This window comes from Poromitra crassiceps (assembly GCF_964638095.1).
Source record: "Poromitra crassiceps genome assembly, chromosome: 1".
Lineage (NCBI taxonomy): Eukaryota > Metazoa > Chordata > Actinopteri > Beryciformes > Melamphaidae > Poromitra > Poromitra crassiceps.
In genome coordinates, this window is record NC_139623.1 from 6490044 (window position 1) to 6506449 (window position 16406).

General features: G+C 40.3%; 1 protein-coding gene across 2 annotated transcripts in view; it reads left to right on the forward strand.

Moving 5' to 3' along the window:
- The window catches only part of cpeb4b (cytoplasmic polyadenylation element binding protein 4b), a 114000-nt gene extending 103306 nt beyond the window's left edge, over positions 1–10694 (forward strand). For both annotated transcript variants that reach the window (XM_083648130.1, XM_083648131.1), the window contains 2 exons: positions 4529–4710; positions 10150–10694. In XM_083648130.1, coding sequence (XP_083504256.1) covers positions 4529–4710; positions 10150–10377 — 410 coding nt within the window. In that variant the 3' untranslated portion in view covers positions 10378–10694. The remainder of the gene's footprint in view (positions 1–4528; positions 4711–10149) is intronic.
- The last annotated feature ends 5712 nt before the right edge of the window (positions 10695–16406 follow it).

Consider the following 16406-nt stretch of genomic DNA (forward strand, 5'->3'; position numbering starts at 1 on the left):
CAAATCACTGTCATCCTTGTCTATGTTCCAGGGCCAAATAATAAGGACGCTGCAGAATCTATAACTGACAGCTACAATGCTGCGCTTTCTCCATCGCCAGATCAGCCTGTTTTTGTGTTGGGTGACATGAATACATGTGAGCTGTCTCCTCACCTCCCAACTCTGCAGCAATATGTAACCACGCCCACCCGCTCCACTCGCATCCTGGACCAGTGCTTCGGGAACATCCCGGGCGCATACAAGTCTGTGAGCCGACCTCCTCTCGGAAAGGCAGATCATAATGTCATTCATCTCCTCCCAACATACAGACAGAAAGTCACGCGGGAGATACCACGCTTGAAAACTGTACATCAATGGTCTGACGATGGAGAAGAGGAGCTTAAATATTTTTTTGAGACAACAGACTGGGATGTATTTTTTGACGCATGCCCTGATCCTGATGAACTGACGGACACATTTACATGTTATATTAAGTTCTGTGAAGAGACTGTTATGAAAAACCAAGACAGTCAGTGTATTTAGTAATAACAAACCACGGTTGTCCAAAGATCTGAAAGTTTGTCTAAATGAAAAAAGGGCTGCATTCTTGAAGGGTGAAATGGACTTGGTGAAAGAGAAAGAGAAGGAGTTTAGACGCAGGGTTTTTACCGCAAAAAGAGATTTAAAGAATAAAGTTGAACAAAGATTTTGCACAGGTAATGTAAAGCAAGCATGGGCAGGACTAGATAAAATGATGGGTAAGGAAAGGAAGAAGCAAAGTGTGAATATAGTAGACAGTAAATTTGTAAATGACTTGAATGCATATTATGGTAGGTATGACGTGGCAACTCCAAGTATAGGCTGCAATAACATCTGCAATCAGATAGGTAGCTATGAACCTATTCAGCTAACAGAGAATGAAGTAGCCACGGTTCTGTCCAAAATCAAACTCAACAAGGCACCCCAGCCTGATGGCCTAGAAGGAAAGGTGCTCAAAGTATGTTCCTTTAAAGGGGCTGTCACTAAATTAAATCAAACCCTGCTCAATAGTCCAGTTTGCCAGTCTACAATAATTCCTGTTCCTAAAGTCTCTAGAGCAACAGCTTTTAAGGATTTTAGACCAGTGGCACTTACGTCAATTTGATCCAAAAAGCATGGAGAGACTCATCATCAACCATCTTATATCCTCTATAGAGGATCAACTTGACCCCCTACAATTTGCGTACAGGCCTAACAGGGGGACAGAGGACGCGACTCTCACTCTAGTGGATTTAGCAGCTAAACACCCACAGTTACCAAAAGCAGTAGTTCGAATTTTGTTTATTGATGTTTGTTCTGCATTTAATACTATGCAAGTTGATATTCTGCTGGAACGACTGTTAGAGATGAATGTGAATGGGGGTCTCATTCATTTAATTAGAAGCTTCCTAACTGACCGCTCTCAGAGAGTTCTGATGAACAGGGTGTACTCAGACGAGCTTGTTTTAAACACTGGGGCACCCCAAGGCTGTGTATTGTCCGCATTGCTGTTTTCAATTGATGTAAATATGATGTTAACAACTGTAACTTGAAGTTGTTGAAATACGCAGAGGATATGGCCCTCGTAGGTCTTCTTAGAGAAGACGATGCCATATATGAAGAGGCATACTTCAAGCAGGTCACTGCACTGCAGGACTGGTGCTGGGCAAGTCAGCTAGAAATGAATGTGTCCAAAACAAAATAACTCATTATACAAACAAAATCAGGGGAAAATAACAACATGGTCCCTGTCATGCTCAATAACCAGCCTGTAGAAAAGGTCAAACAGTTCAAGTATCTGGGGACAATCTTTGACCAGAGCCTGACCTTTGATCTTAACACAGAATATATATATATAAGAAATCAGCGATTGTTCTTAACACATTCAGTGCCACAGCGCTTCAGTAAAATTGTCTGGAGCCTGTGCCAGATTCACTTCCATTCAGTTGAAAACAGCTATAGAATTTTTTCTATTATGGCTATATTAACGGGGCTGGACTTTAATGAAAGATTGAACACTCCTGCTTCTTCCAAAGAAGAAATTTTGTTTCTAGACAGTTCCATTATGAAATTACAGCCTCTCAAAAAAGTGCACTTTCAAGGGTTTTCTGTCGTTTTTTTTTTCTTTCCAAGATATAGCCCCTTTTATGAATACCTTTTGCACTCTAATTTCGAGCACATTCACTGACTCTGGCTGGTGTTTTCTGATGTGGTGGCGTGTGGTGTGGTTTCTGTGCAGCCACACACCCCTCTCCCCCCCCCCCCCCCCCCCCCCCTCTCCCCCCCCCCCCCCCCCCCCCCCTCTCCACCTCTGAGCTGCGGGCTCCTCCCACACGCACAGAGTTTGCTTTCTCGACTCCGTTTTTGCCCCGGACAGATCCCAGCTTTGCTGCGCGCATCATTTCCTTGATGGGCATCAAGGAAATGATGCGCGCTGGCAAACGCGACTGAACGAAAAGGCTTGGCCCGTTCGGCTTCGGATGCTGGCTTTCTAGGAAATCGTGTGGAGATAGATAGAAGCATAAGAGCTCAGTTGTGAGCGCGGATGCAGCCGAGCCCACTCTCGCTGTAGACGGAGCAATATATACGGCTCTGGCAGAAAGCATGCATCGGTTTCCACGGCTTTCTCCGCTGTCTCCTGTACAAAGTAAAGGATCTGAGGTGGGTGGAGCAGCTCCTGTGACGATGTTTAAGGTGGCGCCGTGTGATCCCTTGAAGGGATTCATGCTCACTGGCTGGGTACGACCTTAAACAGCAGAATTATGGAATAATATGAATTATGATTTTAGGACGTCCACAGACGTCCTTGGCACTGAACGTTACTTTTTTTTAGGACGTGCACAGACGTCCTTGGCACTGAATGTGTTAATCAGAAAGCTGAGAAGCTTTGGTGTTAGCCAACACATTCTCCAAACAGCATACAGGAGCCTGGTTGAAACCGTCCTGTCTTATAATATGACTGCCTGGTACGGCAACCTAAATGTAAAAAGTAAAAACAAACTCTCTAGAATTGTTAAAATAGCAGGTAAGATTATTAGTAAACCACAAAAACAGCTCTGCAATATTTTTTGACAGGGCTGTAAATAGGAAGGCTTGAAAGATCAGTGGTGATGCCTCGCACCCACTGAACTTGGTGTTCAAGCTGCTCCCATCCGGTCGTCGGTTTAGGGTCCCAAGGGCCAGCCGGAATATCTATAAGAACTCCTTTATCCCCTGTGCCATACTAGCACTGAATAAATAAATGAATCTGTTTTGTAGGGCGTGCTGTGTTATGTATAGGTTAGGTAATATTTTAGGTAGGTAGGTATTTCTAGGTATTTAGATGGGTAGGTAGGCATTATAGATAGGTAGGCATTTTGTAATTTGTATTTGTTTTTCCATGACAAGCTGCTGCTATCTGCTAACTTGTACCATGTATGATGTATGTTCTATGTTCTCTATGTTTTATGGTGTGCTGATTGTGCACAATATGTAACATACTGTATGTGCTGTGAAGAGAAGCCAAAGACACATTTCCACTAAGGTGGACAATAAAGTAAATCAAATCAAATCGAAATGAACGCGTTAAAGTCCCAGCCCTAATATATATATATTATATATTCTTCTTCTTCTTTCGATACCCCTCCTGCCCAACCTGTGTGATTGTGTGTCCTTTCTCATGAAAAAAGACTCAAAAGGAGGAGAGGACAGAGGAGAGGGAAATAGATTAGTGCGGGGGCAAGCCGCGCGCCTGTCCTTTTGTGCTGCCTAAAATTCATACTAAATTATAATAAACTAAACACTGGCTATCAAAACACACAATAGTTGAAGCCGTACCCACATATTGTGAGTTTCGATGCGTGAGGTAAGCAGTTTTGTCTCCTCGTCAAGAGATCAATGTAGGGACATAAGGCTTTATGACTTCTCCTAAATTAAACAGCCTGTGCTGAATTTACAGCAGGGTGTGTTTGATCTCACTATCATGGCGCATCGCTTGCACGCGGTGAGCAAACAGTGCAGTCACACAGAGACCGGTGGAGACTGGCGGAGACCGGCGGCTCAGTGATCAAATCATCAAATCCAGCACACCTGGGAAGCAAAACTTCATGAAATACTCAAACTCCCAAGGTTCCTGTCGGCACTAGGAAGCTTCCCCTCTGCTAAATACGGCACAGGCTGTGGAAAGACAACTTTTAAACTGTTGTTTCACGCAGCAGTATCATTTTAACCACCCCGGCTAAATTACTGGCTTCCGTAGGAGGACTATAACTTCGGATCTGCGATTGGGACGTCGGAGACGGCTAGGAGAGCGTTTTGAACAGCCGTTCCCCCCTATTGCCTTATGGAACGAACGCTATGTGACCCTAATAATGCACCAGTGTATATATAATATCAAAATCTAAGACGATATCTAGTCTCATATCATAATATTGATCGAATGTCCATATATTGCCCAGCCCTACAGTATGTGTTTGTGTGTCTTTCAGCTGTGTGTTTTTGTGTACATTCTGCTCACGTGTGCCCCCCACCCTCTCCCCACCACCCCCCGCAGTGGAGCTGGCCATGATCATGGACCGTCTGTACGGAGGGGTTTGCTACGCCGGCATCGACACAGACCCTGAGCTGAAGTACCCCAAGGGAGCAGGGCGGGTGGCCTTCTCTAATCAGCAGAGCTACATTGCTGCTATCAGCGCTCGCTTTGTCCAACTGCAGCATGGAGAGATCGATAAACGGGTGAGTGCTTCTTCCTCCGTCTATCTCCCCCACACTTCACTTCCTGTTCTGCTTCAAGGAACCTATGAAGAAGGAAGAGACATCGCTCATGTCACAGCGTTTGAATTTTGCATTGGGGCCAGACCTTTTGAAGTGAATGGGGCGGGCAGGGAAAGTCTGACTATAAACCATCATATCTGTGCCGTTTGACCTTTGATTGAAACATGCTTCCCCCAGATGAAAGAAAACACATTACGTGATGTTGACTGATGTTTTTTTTTATGTAAATGTGCACGTTTGTTTTCCTTATTATTGGTCTCCAGACAGATCATGGCTCTGTCCAGCAGCTGCATGTAGCTCAACTCAAGCCCCATGTTTGGTCCAAGATAGCGCTAGATGAGCTAACTACATCATGATACATAACCGAGCAGGGCATCAGTCAACATCACGTCATGTGGGCGTCCGGGTAGTGTCGCGGTAGATTCCCTGCCTACCAACACGAGGGCCGCAGGTTCGTGCCCCCGTGTTACCTCCGGCTTGGTCGGGCGTCCATGGACCCATTTCACAGCAACCGTTTTGAGGTGGTAAAAGCAGGAAGTAAAGCAGGTGTAACCAATACCATTAATTATGGATCCATTCCGTTTAGGTGATCCAGTGCCAGGGCCCTCATTAATGCTAATGATTACACCTGCTTTACTTCCTGCTTTACCACCTCAAAAGGTTGCTACGAAATGAGTCTATTCACCTTATCATTTGCCCATATCAGGACGCTTCTGCATAAGATCATTTTGTAATCGTTATTCCCGTTTTAGACCCGGAAGTAGATTACTCCTACCTTTATAATTTTTAGACTTGCCAAAAAGCTGTTTTCAAGCAAAAAACCAAACTGTTATAAAGTTTTAATATTTTTTCGGATGAGAACGTAACATTCCAAATATGTGACCAGTATGAACGCCTATTTGTAAATTATTTCCGAGCAGCGAGGACTGAGAGCGCTGGCTGTGTGACCGGTGGGACTAGCTAGTATCTGTCAACCCCTACTACTAGCAGTAAAAAAAAAACCCACTGTTGATGTGCTTTTGTAACTAACGTTAAATGCCGTCCGGGTACAGCCATCGGCACAAAACAGATAAAAGGTGCCACGTGCTTTCGTTCAAGAATGCAAGCGGATATACAGTACATATTCACTTGCTTATTAGTAGATTTTTTTTTAGCTTTACTTTAGACTCCGCTCTGTCTTAATCCGTTTCACTACTGTAAGACTGAGAATATTACTATTTAAATCTTTTCATAACGTTAGGTGGTGCTGTTGGAAGCCTTGCATCGGAGAACCAATCATGAGTGTTGTGGGCGGGCCTGCTTTCTGGGGGCAGTGACGCTCATGCAGAACCGGTGCTGTCGCGTTTGCGGAGAAACATATCAATCACTTAGAAACAAACATAACCTGTTAATATAGGACGTGTTTCATCCAGCCCCGGCGGCTAGAGGTCTTTCCCCCAGCGATAAGCCCGTCTCCCGAGGCTTACGTTACAGAGCCTGCTGATGACATGGATGTATTGGCTGATGACTTCACAGCGCTTCACAGTAGCAAGCGGACCACTTCCGGGTAGGAAAAATTATTGTAAAATAAACAACAGGTATAAACTCTCTTTGCAGCACATCAGTGTCTTTCTCTATATTGGAACTATGGAAACATTGCATTGCCGCTACCAAATAAAATTCTAATAATAAATGTAGGCGTGTCTGCTGCTGGCCGTTCTCGCCGGGCTCAATGAACCAGATTTGGAACAGTAAATTCCCAGACGTTTGGTGGTTACGTGGCGCTGTTGGCGCCGCTCACCAAACGTCTGGAAACCGAGACTAGCTTTACTTTGACTTGTTGGGTGAAATAAAATCATGTAGTAGAAATCACTAGGCATCTTGTGCACTATGCGCGCTCAATTCCTAGGCTCGCCCGCTGCGCGGGCTTGCTCTCGCCCGCCCTCTAGCTCGCCGAGCTGGCCCTGCAGCTTGCATACACAGCTCGACCGCTGCACGGGCTCGGCCGCTGCGTGGCCTCGCCTGCTCTTGTGACATCACTGGTGATGTCACAATGTCTATGACATCATCAGTGCCTATGACATCACCAGTGGTCTCATAAGATGATCATGCTCTTTTGACATCACTATGACATCATCAGTGTAAGATGATTTGCTCTTATGACATCACTATGACATCATCAGTGGGACAAAAATTGAAACAAACCGAACAGACAGAGATTGCCCACTTGCCCCTTTTATAGATAGATAGATAGATAGATTCTCTGCACTGCCTACATAACTGTGTCTCTCCCCCTCCCATTGCAGGTAGGGTTGGGAACTGAGACTGGGTTGAAAAACTGATTGAGGAACCAAACACATTGTTGTGGGTTCAGCGTAGGTAGAGCTTAGGTTGAGCATTGCTTCGGCGTCCTGTGTGAACGGGGGCTAAGACAATGACTATATATGTATGCATAAATGTGAATGTATAAATGAGCAGTTATGTGTGTATGTATATATGCATGTGATGTATATGTATGTGCTGGAATATGTATATTTATATAATAACTTTATGTATGTGTATATATATCTGCTATTATACATGTTCTCTACAGTTCACTGAAAATACGATACGTATTACTGATTATTATTTTGGTTTATATTTATTTTATTTATTTTGCTATATTATCTAACTGATACTTGGGTGTTAATTGCCGTAGTTATAGTGTTCTTGTCTCTTTTGTCTTCTTTGTCTTGTTGTTTGTCATGTCTCTTCTGATTTAAATTGTAACTTCCTTGAATCTTGTTTTTGCTTGTTAGGACCCCCTCGAAAACGAGATGATTCAGCTCAAGGGGTTTTTCCTAAATGAATAAACTTGAATATATATAAAACAATGAATATAAGTATGTTAGGACTAAGACAATAACTATAAGACAATTATTATAACTATTAGGACTAAGACAATGACTATAAGACAATGACTATAAGTATGTTAGGACTAAGACAATGACTATAAGTATGTTAGGACTAAGACAATGACTATAAGTATGTTAGGACTAAGACAATAACTATAAGACAATTATTATAACTATTAGGACTAAGACAATGACTATAAGACAATGACTATAAGTATGTTAGGACTAAGACAATGACTATAAGTATGTTAGGACTAAGACAATGACTATAAGTATGTTAGGACTAAGACAGTGACTATAAGTATGGAAGGACTAAGACAGTGACTATAAGTATATTAGGACTAAGACAATGACTAAGTATGTTAGGACTAAGACAGTGACTATAAGACAATGACTAAGTATATTAGGACTAAGACAATGACTATAAGTATGTTAGGACTAAGACAATGACTATAAGTATGTTAGGACTAAGACAATGACTATAAGTATGTTAGGACTAAGACAATGCCTATAAGTATGTTAGGACTAAGACAGTGACTATAAGTATGGAAGGACTAAGACAATGACTATAAGTATATTAGGACTAAGACAATGACTAAGTATGTTAGGACTAAGACAGTGACTATAAGACAATGACTAAGTATATTAGGACTAAGACAATGACTATAAGTATGTTAGGACTAAGACAGTGACTATAAGACAATGACTATAAGTATGTTAGAAATAAGACAATGACTATAAGTATATTAGGACTAAGACAGTGACTATAATACAATGACTATAAGTATGTTAGGACTAAGACAATGACTATAAGTATGTTAGGACTAAGACAATGACTATAAGACAATGACTATAAGTATGTTAGGACTAAGACAATGACTATAAGTATGTTAGGACTAAGACAATGACTATAAGACAATGACTATAAGTATGTTAGGACTAAGACAATGACTATAAGACAATGACTATAAGTATGTTAGGACTAAGACAATGACTATAAGTATGTTAGGACTAAGACAATGACTATAAGACAATGACTATAAGTATGTTAGGACTAAGACAGTGACTATAAGACAATGACTATAAGTATGTTAGAAATAAGACAATGACTTTAAGTATGTTAGGTACTAAGACAATGACTATAAGACAATGACTATACTGTAAGTATGTTAGGACTAAGACAATGACTAAGTATATTAGGACTAAGACAGTGACTTATAAGTATGTTAGGACTAAGACAGTGACTATAAGACAATGACTATAAGTATGTTAGAACTAAGACAATGACTATAAGACAATGACTATAAGTATGTTAGGACTAAGACAATGACTTATAAGTATGTTAGGACTAAGACAGTGACTATAAGACAATGACTATAAGTATATTAGGACTAAGACAATGACTATAAGTATGTTAGGACTAAGACAATGACTATAAGTAGATGAGAGCTCAAGTCCTCGTTGAGACCAGGGTAACTGGTGCCCTTGAGGGCATAGATCCAATATGCCTCTCTTTGTTTGAGGCGTTTGATTTTGTAGGCACAAGCACGCGTTGGTGTATTTTAATGATTCCAGCCCATTGATTTAAAGACCTTTTATACTTTTCAAACCACCTTGAGTGCCTGGACCTGGATTTTTTATGACTTTTTGGTCATAAGTCTCCCTCTCCATTTGAATAATATTCCCTTCCAAGAGCACCGCTGCCTGTGAAACTGTGGAGGCGTGTCTGTTGAAGTGCTCCCAGTGCTTTTTTCCTTTTTTTGCAGGGTAGAGGCACTTCAGCCTGATTAGTTCGTAGGGTAGAGGCACTTCAGCCTGATTGGTTCGTGGAACTTCTTGTGTAGTAAGCCTTGAGCATAGCCACACCCTTCAAACCCAACATCAGGAACCGTTTAAAAATTGAAATGGCAAGGATTTGGATTGAAGCTAATGTCTTAATACTTTTAGATGATTACTATTATGCACAGAAGACCCTAAATGACACAGTCAGAAGGCTATTGTGGAATTGGGTTTCCAGGGGCTTTAAGGAATTGTACTATCATAAGAGGGGATTGTAAAGGAGCGGACATTGCTAAAACGGTGTCACTTCCCGCCCCTGACTCTGCAGGTGGGATGTCACCATACTTGAATTTCTACTTTGATACCGATACTCAGGAAAATATCAATACCATTTTCGTTACCACGGGGGGATGACGACACATTCAAGAGGCATAAAAATAAACAAAGACAGTTAGATGGACAGACGCACGCTTGTCCATAATATAGGCCCGATAAAACTCGTTAAAAGCTTTCCACTTACACAGCAGATTATCCCTGCTCTAGTCAGAACATTTGTTGAAGTAACAGATACCCACCAATGATAGGGAGGGAAACATCAGTCACTGCTGGTATCCATACTGTTGCAAATGAGTATTGTATCCATCTCTAATTGTTAGTATTGATACTTACCGATACTTGTTGCAAATGAGTATTGTATCAGTTTAGAATTTTTAGCATTGATACTTATGGATACTTTTTACAACCCTAGGTGGAAGTGAAGCCATACGTGCTGGACGACCAGCTGTGTGACGAGTGCCAGGGGACTCGCTGCGGGGGCAAGTTTGCTCCCTTCTTCTGCGCCAACGTCACCTGTCTGCAGTACTACTGCGAGTACTGCTGGGCGGCCATCCACTCCCGTGCCGGCCGAGAGTTCCACAAACCCCTGGTGAAGGAGGGAGGGGACCGCCCTCGACACATCTCCTTCCGCTGGAACTGAGCGCACCGCCCAGAGGGAGAGGCACCAGGGGAGCAGGAGTGGAGGTAGTGCAGGAGTCGCAAATCATTTGTACAAATAAATGCACTTTTCTGTTGCCGGTTCCTTTTTGCTCTAATTTCACTGAACCTTTTCTCATTTTTGTTTAAGTTAATATATATCTATATTTTGAAGATAGAAGAGAAAAGAAAAAAACTGGAATTATATCCAAATATGTCCAGCAATGAAAAAAGGAAAAAAGATGTGTAATATAATTTAATTTATCCGTTTTATTTTTTTATTTTTTTATTAGTCCACAAAAAGTATATATAGGAAATATTGGGTTGAGAGATGGTACTCTGCTATTTAATTGGCATATCATTGGCAGTTTACTTCTAAGCAGTATGCTTGATTTTAATTTTGATAGAAAAGGCCCCAGAACAAATAATATTAATTTGGCATATGATTGAGCTTTTATTTCTTAGCAGAGCTATTACTTTTTATTTTTGTTATAAGGCTCCAGAGTAAATGCAAATATTCAACTAGTACCTATATGATTGGCTACTTATTTGGAAGAGGTATGATTCATTTTCATTTTGATACAAGAGGCTCCAGAGCATGTGAATTGAGAAAGGTGTTGCTAAAGAAGAGTGCACTTATTTCCTGTCTAAAGTGTGCAAATACAGTATATGAGACCCTTAGTAGTTAACCAAAGCTGAATCTCAATGAAGTTTGAAGAATAGAGGGCAAACTGCAGAATGAAATGGGTTCTTCTATCCTCCCGTTTGAACCTCTTTTTGTTTTCAAAGACCATACAAATATTTTGACGTTACTTGAAAGAAAAAAAGCTAATCGATTTTCAGCAACAGGCATTTGGGTTTTGATCTCCATTTTGACATGCAAAAACTAATACCTCAAGCTCAGCTGCTAATGTGCCGAATACAATTTAAGAAAAACAAAACAAAAGAAAAAACACAAAAAACAACAGATGAAAGCAAAGATTAACGCCCGCTGGTGTTCTCCTTTCCTTGGAACCACAATCAAAGGGAAGTGATGCGACAGCCAGAGTGTGATGTCAACGGCACAGTTTTGTACTCGCTGCTTCATCGCCTCCATATTTTTGTAATCCAACCCAGGGTTGTGTTCGGGACAGAGCGGAGCGTCGGACACTATACAGTTTATTAGGGGAATGTATGGCAGAGGGAGACTACAAAGAGCCAGAAAGGCTCGGTGGTAAAGCGAGAAGGCCCACCCCACTCCCCCTCCTCAAGTCTGCCTGGCGGCCCCTGCTGCGGGGCTAGCTGCAGATCCAGATCCATAGATCAGACCCCCCTTCTGTGTCTCTAAACACGGGGGCTCGACTAGAACCCAGGTCTTCAGGACTAAGGCGAAGGTAGCTCATTGAAAGAAGACCGCTCGACTGGCCTCCTTTCTTGCAGTTCTCACGGGGCTTCTCATCTGATGAGAAATGCCCATCTTTATTCCTTTTTTCCAACGCATCTGTGCAATTCTCCCAAATCTTTACTCAAAGGTCTACTTTGCATCCAAGAGTCAGCCGCGTCGAACGAAAGAAGCAATTAAAAGTTTATCTGATTTTCCCAATCATGCACACATTTGAGTCGTAGAGGGATCTGCCTTTCCGGCGAACCCTCCATCCCCACTCCAGCCCCGCGAATCCAACTCAGCATCCAGTGTTTTTGAAGCATAAATGAAGATAGTCTCTGCAATGTGCTCTACTACTCCACACTCGTGGTCCACATGCAGTTGACTCTTTAAAACAAGACTGCAGTTTCCAGTAGGTTATACACAGTGGCTTTAGGGAACCAAAGATGACTTTGCAGTAGTGGGTCATACTGTAGCACATTTCCTGTCTACGTTTTCCTTCTTCTTTTCTTGTTTCTTTTAAGGAGTTTTTTCATATTTTATATATATATATATATATATATATATATATATATATATATATATATATATATATATATATATATATATATATATACTGTATATATATATATATATATATATATATATATAACCTGTCATTTATTCCCAATTTTGCTTAATTGTCAAGCCCAGATGGACTCCAGCAAACCAAAGATTGGCCTTGAATATATATATATATATATATATATATATATATATATATATATATATATATATATATATATATAAATAAATTAGTGTAGTCAAAATCCAGGAGACAACTGGGCCTATTGACTCGCCGTAGCTCAAGATGCAGGTGTGTGTGTTAATAGGCAACAGTTGTTTTTGTCTCAAATAGTTCTGCCAGGTAGTCCTGATGGGGGAATTAACATGCAGTACATATTCAGACAGCAAAAGTCACACTAATCCTTACATTTGTTTGAAGTTTGAAGTCACTCAGTGGTATCCGACTCTCCTAGCCGAGCATTGAAATGTGTCAGGGAGTTAGTACAGAACTATAAACTTGATTATTATACACACTAGTGAGAAGTGGTATCGGCGTGGTGTTGTGCTGTGGCAGCGGTTTTGCACCCTGGACATTATTGTGGGTGTGGTGGGTGAGCATTTTAGAAGTAAAAACACTTTGTGAAGAATTTGCTGTTAAATGAGATGAAAAAAAAGATTATTTTATACATGGCCTGCTGATTTTTTGGTACAGTGTTTTCTAGCTAAATTATTTTGTCATGCACATATAAACATTTATTATGCACTACTTTTCTAAATATTTTTTTTCTTTTTCCAACAGTCATTTTAGGCACATTTTTCACAAATGGGGAAACTCCTTTTGCAATACCTCAATTTTTCACATTGTGAAAGGTAGCTTTTGTACTTTTGTTACTGAGAGATCTGCATATATGGAAATGTTCATTTTAAGGAAAAAAAGTTGAGTGATTTCAATATATATTATTTTCAATTATGCTTTTTATACATTTCAGTGCTGAGGAATCTTTACAACTAAGTGCGCAATTGTGTTGACGCGACTTCAAATCTGCAGAGGAGAGACCAAAGTCTATCGCTCTCTTGGTCTTAGCTTTCGTACACTAGATGTTTCCAGTCAATCTGGTCCATAACAGCATGGTGAGAGAAAAAAAAAGTCATTATTTGAATTGATGTTAATGTCTCTAAAAATGGCTATCCTAGTTGGAAAATGGTAACTTCTGTCTTGGTTTCCTCTCCATAGCTGGAATATAACATATTATAAGGAGAATGCAAAATTTGGTTCACGCTTAATGCTGAATCTTGTATCACAAGAATGGATGTTTGGTGTTTAGATATTTTAATATTTGAAAAATATATATATATATTATATATATTCTTGAACTTGCCAACTAGCTCCTATTGTAATCCTTAGCATGCATGACAAAAAAGAGAGAAAATGACAAGTACATGAATTAGCTATTAAAAATTAATTGTTGTGGTGTGCACCAAATGTTTCTCAACTATTAAGTTGTTAAGGACATCCCCCCTATCCCAACCCACCCTCACCTCACCCCCCCTTTTACCCCCATGCGTCGACCCCCTCGCTTCCCCATTCACAGACCTCTGCAGGATGCACAGGGCAGAGAAATAAGACGAGAAACAAGACCGAAACTAACTCTAAATCCATTTGGCAGTGCAGGACTTTGAGCATCCTTATATAACACTGTTTAAAAGACTTGAGAACTCATATCCCCGCTGTCTGTGGAGGTGATCTTATAGACCTATCTGGAGGAAGGGGAGCTTAAAGACTTGAATGTGGTAAATGTTGCAAGTTAACTTCAAGTTGTTATGTGCAATACTTCTTTTGAACCTTTTTCCAGATAAAGACTCTTTGCAATGTAATTCTTTAATGCCATTTTTAATTGCAGACATTTAATTAAAGAAGATGTTAATATGTTTTTCACAGTCATTTTCTACTGTTATTGTAATCCTTTTCATGCTGGTGTTTGTAAAAAAGAAAAGAAATCAAACTATTTGTACTAATATAAATAATTGAAGTTATTTTTAAAACATTAAAGGTTTTGTGCTCATTTGCTTATTTTGTTTATTTCAAGCTACTGTGATTGATTGATTGCATTGTAATTATTAGGTCAATGATGTATTTAGTTGTTTATTGGTATATTTTTAATTGGAATGTATAATTGATTTTTATAATTTTGATCAGATTTTTGTTATATTTTTGAGGTGAAGCTTTTAATATGTTAAAGTGTCTAGTTTTTACTAATTGCTATATTGTGCTCCACAATATATGGTTCACATTTTCTGAAGGAAAATAAATATTTAAATATTTGTCTGTTAATGTTACTTAATGGCAAAATTTCAATAGTTTTTAACTGTGTATGGGAAGGTTGTTGTATTTATTAATAGCATTTTTTACTTAAGATATCACCTTAATTTTTATTGTCATTTCACTTTATAAGTTCCTATTTTTGTATTTTCCTTTCTAATTAAGTTATGTAATACAGATATGTTCATATTTCTAGGAGTTGGTCTGTAGAAGTGCTAGTGAAACGAAAAAGAAAAATCTAATGTTATTTAATTGTTTGCAGCCAACTATTTATAACAGTATGCATAATTTTTAAATATTTGTAATGTGAAATGTTGAATGAAATAAAACTTAACTGTGATGAAATCATGTGCTCCTGTGCTTATTTACTAGGGCTGGGTATTGGCAAGGACATCACAATACAATACGTATCACGATACATGGGTCACTCACAATACGATTGAATCATGATACATTGCGATAAGATACATATTGCGATATATTGCAATACTTTTTTAATAGAGTTGAAAATACAACTTGCTGTGTACCACCCTGACCAGGTAGTGTAATAATATGTACATCACATTATATTGATAACTCAGTTGACAAATTGAGTCAAAACTACCTAATTCAAAATGGTATTTGCAAAATTGTACAGTTACTGAACACACTGAAATAAAAATGAAGTGCATAAGTATTGTTATTGTGTCCCTGAACATACGGCTGTGCAATTTTTTATTTCTCCAGCAGTGTGTGTATATATCACACAAACACACACGTGTGTGTGTGTGTGTGTGTGTGTGTGTGTGTGTGTGTGTGCGCGCGTGTGCGCGTGCGTGCTTTTAGCTAACATCCAGAGAGACTCATGGAAGTGTTCAGTATTTGGCTCAAAGGCTAAAGTGTTGCCTGCTGGATCAAACCAGGACCATTCAGTTATGAGCAACCTGCCATGTTGTTACTATGTAACATAATATTATTGTACGTAATGTGTTCCCCATTTAAATGTTCAACTGTCGCCCAACAGTCGAGGTCCTGACAGCCACCATTACATGTTCAGGGTTTCCATCTCTTGCAGCGGAGTCCTTGCAACCAAGCCCCCATCGGAACAGCTCTGGCTGTGAAGCAATTTTGGCATTGTGGCCAAGCTCGGTATTGCAAGTCACATGACGCACTGGACCCAGAAATATTTTCCCCATACCCACATAAGGGGAAAGAAGCAGCTGTAAAACTGAGGGTTAACTGGCTCATGTTTAAAGCTAGAGTAAGACACCGGTATCATGAAACTAGAAGAGCGGCAGATCGGCACTGGCCTCCACGCAATTTAAAGCAGCTACGAGCAAGATTTTCGATTGTTATTAAACAGTCTAAATGTAATATTGATGCATCACATCTTACCTATAATAGTAGCTGAGACCAAAGCCGTGTGATTCGGAGATTGCTCTCTTAATGATTATAGAGTCTGTGGCTGTCTTCCGGCGGGCCGGATAGACCAGGAAGTGAAACGAAACGGTTGAAGGCAGCTGCCTGCCTTCAACCGTTTCGCGCTGCCTAGCAACAGACCATAAACAAGGAGAACGCCATGCAGGGGCTTGCTACTCTCACGAACATCTCTCGTTATATTCTAACATTGTATGGAAGTTATTTTGTGGTTATGGCCGAAGTGGCTGCCGCAAACCGTTTCATTTCACATTTTTCCTGATCTGCCCCGGCCGCAGACAGACTTAATCATCAAGACAACACTGGCCAATTCACTCGGGGTTCAAGCGAGACTACTCGGCGTTGGTCTCGTCTACTATTAGAGGTAAGATGTGAGGCATCGATATTA